Below are 12,581 nucleotides of genomic sequence, written 5' to 3' on the forward strand. Positions count from 1 at the left end.
TACAATGGGAATCCCAGTAACAGGTAACGATTGTTGTCCCTAGCAGAACAAATCTGTATGAAAAAACTGCTACATTTTATGGCAACATGGGGGAGTTACGACAAATTAGTTTTCAAAAATACAGGGAAAAAAAAATGGTACCTTGCAGTTATTAGATCAGCTGCAGTTACTTTTGCTTAAATTGACATCATAAAAAGCACAAACATCGTTATTCTTTTCTTTGCAACATCCCTTTTTTCTTATTTTATAGAAAGGAAAGCTAGATGAAGTGAACTCCATCTTAGCCAGCCATGACAGCTACAAGACACAGCTATACAATGATGACTTGTGGGTCGAGTTTATTGAGCTGGACATAGACGACTCCGATGAAAAGAACAGAGTCTCAGACACCGACAGGCTCCTGAGTGATGATCGTCTGAAATCACACAGCTGCTTGGGAGCAAAAGATGATGATTCTGGACGGGCCAGTTGTTGCGAACCAGATATTCCAGAGACAGACTTCAGTGCAAGCGACACGTGTGATGCCATCTCTGATATCGATCAGTTCAAAAAGGTAACTGATAAAGAAGAAGATCTCTTGTGCCTTGACAGGAAAGATGATGACAATTCCCTTCCAACTCTTGCTGACGCAGACGCCCAGCAGCCGCATACCAATACGCAGTCTGAACGCAGCGAGTCGTGGCCACCTTTTGCAGACAGCAGCGACTCAGCTAGTCCATCAGTCCATACCCAGCTCAGTAACCAGAATTCCTTGACAAACACTGACTTCTATGCGCAAGTGAGTGATATTACTCCAGCAGGCAGTGTTGTGCTTTCACCAGGGCAGAAATCCAAGGTGGGGAGAGCACAGTGTGAAGGCTGCACAGAACAAAGCTTCGCCATGGACAGTGCCTATTTCTGCGAGGCAGATGTGAAAAAATGTATTGCTGTGACTTCCCAGGAAGAGGATGAGCCGCGTGTGCAGGAGCAAAGCTGTAATGAGGACGCTTACTTCACCACAGAGAGCCTTACCACTACTGGTATCAGTCTTGGGGCTTCGATGGCAGAAACCCCAAGTCTGGAGATGCCTGTCCCAGACTATACTTCTATCCATATAGTTCACTCTCCACAAGGCCTTGTGCTCAATGCAACTGCACTGCCTGTGCCAGAGAAAGAATTCAACATGTCTTGTGGCTATGTGAGCACAGATCAGCTGAACAAAATCATGCCATAGCTCTCCTTTGACTAGGTGTGTGCAGTATTTCACAGCAGCGAGTCAGCTTGGGCTTGTATGGTGAAACCAAAATGAAGTCTAAACGTTTCTCGTGGTTCTTATAATTTTATCTCAAGTGTTGAAGCATAAAATATTCATCAAAATATTCCTATTGTTCTGTAAATATTATCTATGAATTTGTCTTGAGACTGTTTTACTAGCCGTGACTGTCTTGTTCTCGTGGGTGTTGATTTTTGTGATACTAAACATTGAAATGACTATGTTTAATGTACAGTAAATCATGCTTTTTGATAAAGCTAAAAATCAGGTGGTCTAAAGTCTAAGAATTTAGTAAAAATCAAATGCTGTTGACAGAGATCTTTATATCAATAATTGGGAACTGAGCATAGGTTAAAAAAAAAAAAAAGTAATTTGAATAAAACATTTATTTTGATCTATATAAATTAATAAAATGTATTTTAATATTTTAGTCAAAAAAGCGTAGATGTTTTATATTATACTACACACTGTAGTTTAATTATGATGACCCATCCAAGGAGCGTAATTGCTGCAATCTTAAAAAGGAGTTTTCTGTTTTATAAAATTTTTGTTTGCAGCAAAAATTAAAAATAGTTTTTTACAGAGCCATTTTATACCTCCAGAGGAATCTGTAGAGAAATTTTGAAATATTGTAGGAACTTAGAGCAACTGATCCTATTACTTTCTTATGGTGACTAATATAGAAATATATAGAAAATTTAAAGTTTTATAGAAAACTTTAAACTATACAAATTATTTGGACAAAAGATTCTGTTCTTCGTCGAGTTCTGGTTAATGATAATAATACGCTTTTTTATAAGCAAGATTTTGTTGACCACAATATTAAATAGCATGAAACTACACTTTAATTGAAAGATTTTGAAAACACATGAATAAGCTCTGGTGACTTAACAGCATAATCTTTTTGCTTTTGACCAACTTCTGAAGCCCTCCAACAGCCAAAGCTACCGCTACAGTTATTGTTTGTGCCACATGAAGTATTGATTAAGAAAATAAAACAAGGACTTCAGGATTTGGCCAGCAGTTGATTTTTAAAGCTAAAACTGGTTTGAAAGGCTTCAATGGAACAAGCAAATTGAATACAGTATTGTTCAAATGAGTTTATCTTCTTTGCAGCCTAACAGCATCTCCTGTGACTGCGTTAGGCAGACTTTCTTAGGAAAGGCGAGAAAACCAAAACTCAGTGGGAATGCTCTCTTTGTTATTAAGTATACTAAGAGCTTGATAGGGCTTTGCAATGAAATGTTATTGCTTCAGAAGTTACCTTGCTAGGCTGTAGTTCCGTCATGACAGGGTTCTTCTGAGAAAGCAAATGGGGATGTTCATTGCCATGGTCTGACCTGAACAGCGTGTGAAGTGCAGTGAATGCAGGTCTTGCTCATGATGTCTCCCACTGAACTCACTGATGCTCTCTTTGTGACCAAGGGCTACAGGACTGGGCCCAACTATTCAGTGGGATTTTTACGTTTAGCACGTACTTTATGGTAAATGTGCATTAGATATTCTGCTAATTTGCTGCTATATTTTTCTAACAGCTACATTATTTAGTTTCATATAAAATTTCATAGATGATAGACACTAATGCAAGTAATGCCTATGTGTGTGTTTGGAAGAAGTTTCTTACTCTGTTTCTATTGCCAAAAATAGTTAAATACCTCAATCAAACTCAGAATGTCATTTTGGTACTTTACTGGTCACACAAGCCATTATAAGCCGGTCAGAAGATGTGTCTTTCAGTTTCTATTTAACTTTCCTTATGTCAGTGTTTTGTTTGTTTTCCTCAAAGTTTAATAAATGTATTGTCTTTGATCTGTCCTGACACACTGTGTTTTATTTCAGATAATTCAATGCTTATGGAGAAGAGAGATTCTGTCAGGATCACGTATTTCTTACTGAGTAAAGTAGAAGGCATCTTTCCTTAGAAGAGAGGCAATACCTGCTGGATTCAGTGTTTTCACTGGCTGATATGTATTTAGTTAAAAATAGAAGTACAGGCCTAAATTTATAGATAGAGATTGGACATGCTGTACCCAGAATTGGCCCAGACGTGTTACTAATTTAGCAGGCCAGTTTACCTTTAGGTGGAACAGCCTGTGGTTGCAAATAAATAAACTGCATTAGCTCAAGATTTACACCTACGGTTCAATCTACAAATCAGATATTCTGACAGACCTCGATAGTTATTTACAGTTATACCCAAAACCTACCAGTATTTGAACTCTGAAAAGTCAGAAATGCCAGATAGTCTGTCTCTATGAAAAATGCCATATTTTGAATGTTTCCCAGTGTGTAATGCAGTAATTTACTACTGCCAGTCTTCTCTATAGTAGAAGAGGGAGTAGAGAGGGAGCTGTTGGAATCCAACTGGACACGGGTAAACCCTTTCCTCCCCAGGGAATCACTGTATGATTCAGTTCCTTCTACACAGAAGTCCAGTGGCATATGAGGTGTATAATCAGGCTTCCAGGTGCTGATCCGAACAGCACAGGTCTGATGTAGATTCTGTCTCATCTAAAAGCCAAAAAGATGGTAGACTTACCAGCTGAATTGATCCTCAGTGGACAGAAACAGCTCAAGGAAAGTAAATATATTTGTGTCAGGTGGGCCTAAATTACCATTTTAGATAAGAGCCTAACAAGCTACCTAGCTGACCAGATACAGCTGTCTGTTTTAGGTGAGCTGGTGAGAGCTCTCCAGTCTTCATACCTCAAGGGTACCATTGACATTTTGTTCGCACCCAGACACAAAAATATATTTGTTAATTAAGATGTCTTAATGATTTGCTGAAAGACAAGCAAAGGAGGGCTATTGCTGTTCTCTTATGTTTTATGCTCTGAGTAAAAGCTTCAGCTACAGAACCCAATGCAAATGAACTATCATGCTGAGTAAATGTGGCTGCTTATAGCTCCTGCTTGAAGAGGTAAGCTTCAGAAGGCTTGTGCCTCTTTTAAGGCTGCAGGCCTACTTGAGCTCCAGCGGGGGGTTCATGGAAGCAAAATACCAGAAGTTATCTTCTGTTAATTAATGAGATAAACTCATTGAGCAAAATCCTTGATGAGCACCAAGGAAGAAAGGCAGGACTACATGGCCAAGAGCAAAGGAGGTAGGAGCTACAGTGATCTTCCTACAGGAATATCCTTTTTGGCCAAAACATCTTCTGTGTGCAGCTCACTCATATAAGTAAGAGACAGAAGGAGTGAATGGCTCAACATAGGTGTATGTTTGCAGGGAGGTAGTGTAGCCTTGTTTGGTGGTAACTATCTCCAACCAATTTAAAAGTACTGAGGAAAGCCCACTTGAGTTCCTGCCTGTCTCCATCTGTAGTGTAGCTCAAATATTTACATGCCTAGTGTTGGTACACTGTGCGTACAATTCACTTGTTCAGAAGACAAATCCAAGTGTCAAGTTTCCAGCTATCTGAACTTTGCATTTTATACCGGCAATTCGCTGTTTTCTTGTGGAACAGAGCAACCTATTATTTCAAGGTATGATGCACTTTTCAGATACAGAAAAGCTTTTATTACACTGCTGCAAAGCAGCTTGTTTATTTACTTTCACCTTTTCTTTGAAATGGAGGAAAAAATATACCTGTGCTGTACAGAAAGAGCCTCTGGGCCAGTAATTTGTTATTGTCTCTCTTATACTGAGAAGTAATGATACATATTGTACAAATGCTGGATGTATAAGTGAATGTAAAAGTGACAGCATTCACTCTTAGAAATGCTGACTAAATTTATACTTAATAAGTTTAATCAATGGCTAAAAGTTCAGGGTGAAAAGAAGCACATTTCATAGGGACACTGTAAACAAGGTGTATTTTGATCGTAAATACAGTAATTTTTACTGCATCTAAAGCTTTTGGCATGTAAATGGGCCTTAATTTTTCCCATTCTTGGAGTGACTTTTTGTGGTTGTATATTGTCGGGCAGAGGCTGGTCTGTATGGATATCTATATTAGGTAACCATGTTGGTTCTCAAAAAGCAAAAAGGACTTAATTTTCTTTGCTGACTGCCTTTTGTCATCATCGAGAAGCACACCTTAGTCTGATTTTTAGCCATTTTTCTCCATCAAGGACAATGTGCATTTCCCAGGTTTCCAAATTACTGAAAAAAGAGACACCACCATCTGTACTAGTTTCCGCAGAGATAAGTTATTTTGTTTCACAAAATGATTTACATTTTTGTTCTTTACTACTTGAGTTGAAATATTGTTTTCCTGACTTGTTATACAGTAGATGAGATCAGCAGGTTATGACAGTTGTTCAGTCGTTCTGAATGAAATTTAACATTATCAAAGGTATATTCTGTTTTTTCAAAATAGTAAGCATACTAAAGAAGAAGAGGAAGGTGTTCTATAGACTTCTGTTTTTGTTAATGCTTCAAGTTTATGATGGCAGTCAATGCTGGGAGCACTCTACTGTCCTTCACGGCTTAGTACCACCACTTAAGAAGACCAGAGGAACAGAAAATTCCAAAATGTCAAAGGTCTAGTGGGTGAGAAAGAAGGCCAGCTGGGCTGAGTGGTGATCTTCTAGAGCTTAGGTGGACAAAGCAAGTGTATGGGTACTGGAAGTGAGGCTGGGCAAGGTGGGAGGACTGCAGCAACACTGTTTTGCCATTGTAGGGAGAAAATTTGAGCAGACAAAGCTCAATTAGAGTTGAAGCTGGCCAGAACTGTGGGGATAATAAAAAGTTGTTTAAACATTTGTTTGTTCATTTGCTTTTTAGTATGTTAACAGCAAAAGGAGAACCAGAGATAGCATTGGTCTGTTACTTGTTGAGGGTGGTCACCTCACAAACAGAGATGTAGACAAAGCAGAGACATTTAATGCCTTTTTTGCCTGTCTTCAACACCAGTGATGAGCTCTGGGTCTCCTGGAGACCTGAGTTGAAGGACGATGACTGCAGTAATGATAAACTCCCAGCTGACCCCAAACTTAAGTGGAAATTGCTGCTCCAGCTGGATGCATATAAGTGTATGGGGCCCAAAAGGATTCATCCCAGGGTACTCAAAGAGCTGGCTGATGTCATTGTGACTTCTGTTAATTATTTTTCAATGGTCTTGGGAATCTGGAGAGGTCCCAGTCAATTGGAAGCTTGTTCCAGTTTTCAAGAAGGGCAAGGAAGAAGACCCTGGTAATTACAGACCTGTCAGTCTCAGTTCAGTGCCTGGTGAATTTATGGAGAATATTATTCTGGGAGTTATTGAAAACCTGAAGGACAATGCAGTTTTTTGTCACACCCAACATGGGACCATGAGGTGGAATCCTCTTTAATGAGCTTAATTTAATTTTATGACAAGGTTACCCACCCTGTTGACCAAGGGAAACCAGTTGATGTAATCTTTCTGGATTTCAGCAAAGCTTTCAATACTGTTTCTCACAAAATCCTTCTGGACAAAATGTATAGCATATAACAGGACAAATACATAATGTGATGGGAGAACAGTTGGCTGATGGGTCAAGCTCAAAGGATTGTGGTAAATGGGGTTACGTCAGGCTCACATCTGGTCATCTATGGGGTTCCACAGGGCTCCGTTTTAGGGCCAGTTCTGTATAATGTTTTCATAAATGACTTGGATGTAGGACTTGAAGGTATACTGACCAAGTTTAAGGACAACACTAAATTGGGAGGAGCTATTGACTCCCTTGGGGGTAGAGAGGCCTTGTAGAGAGATCGTGAAAAACAAGAGTGCTGGGCAATCACCAACAATATGAAGTTTTACAAAAGCAAATGACGGATTCATCACCTGGGACAGGCTGGGGGACAAAATGCTGGAGAGCAGCCACATGGAAATGGATCTGGGGGCTTTGGTTGACAGCAAGTTGAACACAAGCCAGCAGTGTGCCCTGGCAGCCAAAAGAGCCGACCATATGCTGGCATGCATCAGGCACAGCACCGCTAGCTGGTCAAGGGAAGTCCTTTGTCAAGGTCAATGTCCTGCTCTCCTCTGCGCTGGTGTGGCCTCACCTCCAGTACTATGTGCAGGTTTGGATACTTCAAAATGAAAACTATTAGAAGGTGTCCAAAGGAGGTCTGTGAAGATGGCAAAGGGTCTAGAGGAGAAGACATATGAGGAGCAGCTGAGGTCCCTTGGTTTGTTCAGCCCAGAGCAGAGCAGGCAGAGGGGAGGCCTCATGGCAGCCTGCAGCTCCCTCACGAGGGGAGCGGAGGGGCAGGCGCTGAGCTCTGCTCTCTGGGGACAGCGACAGGACCCGAGGGAACGGCATGGAGCTGGGACAGGGGAGGGTCAGGCTGGGGGTTAGGGAAAGGGTCTGCACCCAGAGGGTGGTCGGGCACTGGGACGGGCTCCCCAGGGCAGTCAGTGGTCATGGCACTGAGACTACTGGAGTTCAAGAAGCCTTTGGACAATGCTTTCAGACATAGGGTCTGGTTTCTGGTTTGTGCTGTGTGGATCTAGGAGTAGGACTCTGATCCTTGTGGGTCCCTTCCAACTCAGGATATTCTGTGGTTCTATGATTAGCTGATACAACAATGTATGTATCAGCGCAGTTGCAAGTTGTAAATCCATCTGAAATGTAGCCAGAGGCAACCTTTATTTCCCTGCACTGAGGTGTTATCACCAGGGCTTATTACCACACAGTCTGCAACAAGGAGTGTCTGACACAGGGTGCCAGATTAACTATTTTGAGAGGAAAAGAGAGAATAAAAAATAAAGCATGTTGTTGTTGTTTGTTTGTTTAATTAAAGAAACAATGTAGATTTTGTTGGGGAGGTCAGTGCTACAGAAGATTCCTATCATATTACACATTTTCCAGTTGTAATTCAGAACATCCTAATTCACCAAAATGGAGGAATTGGTAATAACCAGCTTTTATATGCAATTGAGGTTTAGGAGAGAACACTGGATGTATTTTTATGCTAGAGTTCCCTCTGTTAAAATCTAATTTCATTGTACAAATTCTGATTTCCGGCTAATCATTAATTGGATGCATAGCCAATGCTTGAACTAGTATAGAAACCATGCCCTTAGGTCAAACAGAAGCAAGATCCAAGTATCACAGAATTGTAGGGGTTGGAAGGGACCTTGAGAGATCATTGGGTCCAACCCCCCTGCCAAAGCAGGTTCCTCAGAGCAGGTTGCCCAGGTAGGCGTCCAGATGGGCCTTGAATATGTCCAGAGAAGGAGACTCCACAACCTCCCCTGGGCAGCCTGTCCCAGTGCTCCATCACCCTCACCGTGAAGAAGTTCTTTCTAATATTGGTGCCTAACTTCCAGTGATCCATAAAATTGCACAGAGCTCTTCAGCTCCAGCCGTAGTCGGCAGGATTCGAACCTGCGCGGGGAGACCCCAATGGATTTCTAGTCCATCGCCTTAACCACTCGGCCACGACTACACACAATTTACTACTCAGTGGCAACTATTCAAGACTCACCTTACCTGTTTTGTCTCACGCTAACAATCTCACCATCCTTGTTCCTAGGTGCTTATTATTATACCTCACCTAGTTTGTTTCCTTCTCACCTCATGACCTCATCCCGCACCTCTCTGGGCTCATATCTAAGCTCTGAGTGTTTCCTCCACCAACAGGCTCCCAGTCATGCTTTCTGATGCACCTAAGCGCTGCAGTTGTGCCTGCTGAACTCTGGTCTTACTCCGCCACTCCTCTCTGTTCATTCCCTGTTCCTTGTGCTCAGCATTCACTCCCCACCCAAAAAGTAGCCCAAATCAATTTCTATGATTTGTATATTGCTCAAGAACTCTGGAATAACTGTGTTGAGTAAATATTTCCTCACCTTCTCTAATCAGGACTACTAGAAAACGTACTAGAGAAAGTTCAGAAGCAGATAGAAGGGAGGAAACACAATAACAGTGGTGTTTAAGAATCACATCCAACAGAGCAGCAGCCAAAAGGAGTCAGCAACGCACAGGGTAATTAGTTGTAGGTGGAGCTGTAGGAGTGGTGTGGATGACAACTGTAGTCAGTAGTTGAAATGAAAAGCAGATGCAACTATAAAAATCAATGCATCTGGTAAATTGACACAATTTTTTACAGGTTTAATTTTTTTCCTACAGGCTTCAGTATTTCTTTTTCATAATAAAAGCTTCTTAATCCTAATACATGAAATTTAGCAGATTGATTATATATCAGCTTCCTGAAATAGGGAATCCAGAGAATCCTTCCACAACATGTTTCAAATTGTGAGAGAACATAGATGAACTCCCCTCCTTCCAACTGGAAGGAAAGAAGTCTGCAGAGGCTCATCCTTAGGGAGTGGGAGTAAAAGTGAAGTTGAAGAGCTGACAACTTTCTTTAGCCTCCAGTCACAGATGTTATAAACGACACTTCCACTACCATCTTTGTTCTGCTTTTGAGCTCAAGAAAATAAAATCTGTTCAGTAAGAGACACCTGAGGCCTACACATGCCAGGCAACTGCTTCCTCATACTCTTTTTTTTTCAGTACTAAAATTAAGAGAATATATATTTTGCATATTTTTTCACTTGTATTGCATATGAAGCCTTATGGTATTATACCAGAAAGATATTAAGTGCAGAATCATACAGTGTTGGGTCACTTTCTCATACTAAGAAAGAAATTAAATTTCCTGATCTATTTCACAGCAGCTATCCCTGTAGCACATACAGTGCTACAATCTTGAATTACAAACAAAGGAAATAGCAACCTTGCCATTCTGAATGGAAAACTTCTTCAGGAACTAATTCTGTGAGCCAGCTAAATGTACTTTACTTGGAAGAGTAAGGCACAAGCCTGGAAAGCTACCAACATGATTCCTAGCAAAAGTGTGCTACTAAACAAGTGGGTCCAACCCAACAATGGACCATAAGTTTGATACCCAGAGTTAAGATCATTATCATCACTCTGCCCTCTCTCTGTAGCCTAGCAGTGTGGAATTCCTTAAGTTAAATCTGTGCTTATGTTTTGGAATTCTTTCATGGCTCCCCACACTTTTTTTTTTTTTTACTTTTTCTTTTACTTTTTTTTTTTTACTTTTTTTTTTTTTTAACTTTTTTATCAGAAAGATTTGCTAGTGCCTTGAAAATGCCATGAAAACTTCTAAGTGAAATTTCCTGAGCCACAGACAAGGGATTTTAATGGAAGAATGTGCAACTCTGGAGAAGAATCTGTGTGAACTGCAATTAGATTTGTAAACACAGAGAATTTAAAAATGCAAAGTTTTGCTTAAGTGTAGTTCATAGAGCTTGTCATAGTAGTCAGATTCCAACATCAGGCCAGCCAAAGAGTGATGTATTTTATGAAAAGTTCCAGGGATACAAAGTCTGTTGCTTCTATAGTGTAAATAACAACTTCGCGATTTATTTCTGGAGTATGATTACAATTAATTAGTTGATCTCCACCAATCAATCAATTACAACAATGTTCTGAATTTCCTCAGTGAGTATTAAATTACTGCTCAGATGCACAATGAATGCTTTTAGCCTGGTATTGATAGCCGAGCACTGTCACAAGCACAAATACAACAAAACAGATGCATAGGTGTCAATACAAGTTGTCTTCCTACTTCCATGGTGTAGTAAATGATGCTTCAAACACATGCATTTTTTTCTCGCAGGACTTCCCCCAGTGTTTAATTTCAACAGAAGAAAGGCTAATAGTGGGCGGAGGAGGAGGGTTGTTGGGAAGAAACAAAGCAGGCTCAAACAAGAATACTCTCTAATTGGACTCCTTTGGATAGGATTAATTAGACCAGATTTAATCATCTTGGAAAATGGTGTTTTAGATGTATTTAAGAAACTATTCTCCTTGCCAATCTGACCTATACAAACACATCCATGTGGTTCAAACACTCACTACCACCTTTTTTTTTTTAGGAGTATACGAAAATTAGGCCAGGAGAAGTTCAGTATTACTTTAAAAGAGACCTAGAATCACAAATAAATTATAAAATAATTGCTATGAATGTGTTTAAAATTGTAACAGTTTGGCTCATTGGTATGTCAACAGAAAGATCAATCTTATGTAAATGAGAAAGCAAAGAAATGCAGACTAGGTTAGGGTTTCAGTGGAAAAAAAAAAATATTTTTCTTGAATTCATACTTCTTTCTCTCTTGCTGTTCTCTGTTGCTGTTCAACCCTAAAGTTCATCAGTCTTCTTTGTCATATCCTATTCAAACTGGATAGAATATCTATCTGTTAAATGCTTCCAAGCAAAAACTGTCTTTTTCTAAGCTTGCACAGCAGCTTGCAGGAGAGAGCTTTGGCGTGGTTGGAATGCTGACATGGCTGCTGTATCAAAAGTAAAGATCTCTAAACCCAAAAATAAATAAATAAATACATAAATGAATAAATAGATAGATAAATAAATAAAAAGTAAAGCAATTGTTTTAGTGACTTCAAGTTTTATTTAAAAAAATATTCAGTAAAAAATGTGTTTCTGCTGATTATATTCTATCAGAAATTGGCTCAAAGCTGATGGTATTGACACAATAATGAAGAACATTTGATTACTGAAGAGCAACTTTTAAGCTCAGTTCAAAAGAATTTGAACCTGTGTACAGATAGACATTTTCTTCCCTGTAACAGCAATTAAAATTTTGTATTAGTATATTCAGTCATTCAGTCTTGGTATGTCCTTTCTCTTTGGGTTTTGGTATGTACTTATGTATTTGAGAGAATTTAAACAGAATCAGCATAAATGAGCATCTGTGTCAGACAAAGACCAAATACGCTGTACTACAAATTAATGTTTTCAGTCCTGCTTGGGTGATGGTTGAGACTTTTAAAACAAAAATATTGTTCTGACAAGCTAAATGACTGTAAAAGTCTCTTAGGCTCTAATGACATGTGAGGGGCTTTTTCCCCTTGGAAACAGCACGTACCAGTCTGTCTGTGCAGCAAAGTGCTGGAACATGTTGTCTATCTTCAATACCATATGGCTAAATATTTTATTAAAAGTTATGCTGCAGACAAACACTGGCTATTCCAGACTAAGATTTGCAGACAGCATGATACAGTGAGCTGGATTTCCATCCACAGTCACAATTGCTTAGAAAGTTATTTCAGAAGGCAGACTAAAACCTTTTAAAGTCAAGCATGCGATACCGCTAATAAAAAAGATTGCGTGATTTTATATCTGACCCTAATGACTCCTTCTGGAGGCTACAAAAACAAGGGTTTTTACAGAGGCACAGAATGACATACATCTTAGGAGATTTCATTTCCAGTTCACCTAGTGTTCACCTTTTTCTCTGTCTCTCTTTTTTTTTCATGCATTACCATTATTTTTTCAATGAAGTTATAAAGGAAGGATTAGGTCATCTGTTGCCAAGTGAAAAGACACAAGTACGGAGGAAAAAAAAACACTTTGTGGAAGAACATAGTAC

The 12,581-nt window shown here is 39.7% G+C and overlaps 1 protein-coding gene across 4 annotated transcripts in view; it reads left to right on the forward strand.

Annotated features, from left to right (window-relative positions):
* The window catches only part of GHR (growth hormone receptor), a 143,464-nt gene extending 140,393 nt beyond the window's left edge, over positions 1 to 3,071 (forward strand). For all 4 annotated transcript variants that reach the window (XM_084304897.1, XM_084304895.1, XM_084304898.1 and 1 more), the window contains exon 10: positions 251 to 3,071. In XM_084304897.1, the coding sequence (XP_084161023.1) occupies positions 251 to 1,213 (963 nt within the window). In that variant the 3' untranslated portion in view covers positions 1,214 to 3,071. The remainder of the gene's footprint in view (positions 1 to 250) is intronic.
* The last annotated feature ends 9,510 nt before the right edge of the window (positions 3,072 to 12,581 follow it).

The sequence above is a fragment of the Netta rufina genome, assembly GCF_964035555.1.
Source record: "Netta rufina genome assembly, chromosome: Z".
NCBI classification, from domain to species: domain Eukaryota; kingdom Metazoa; phylum Chordata; class Aves; order Anseriformes; family Anatidae; genus Netta; species Netta rufina.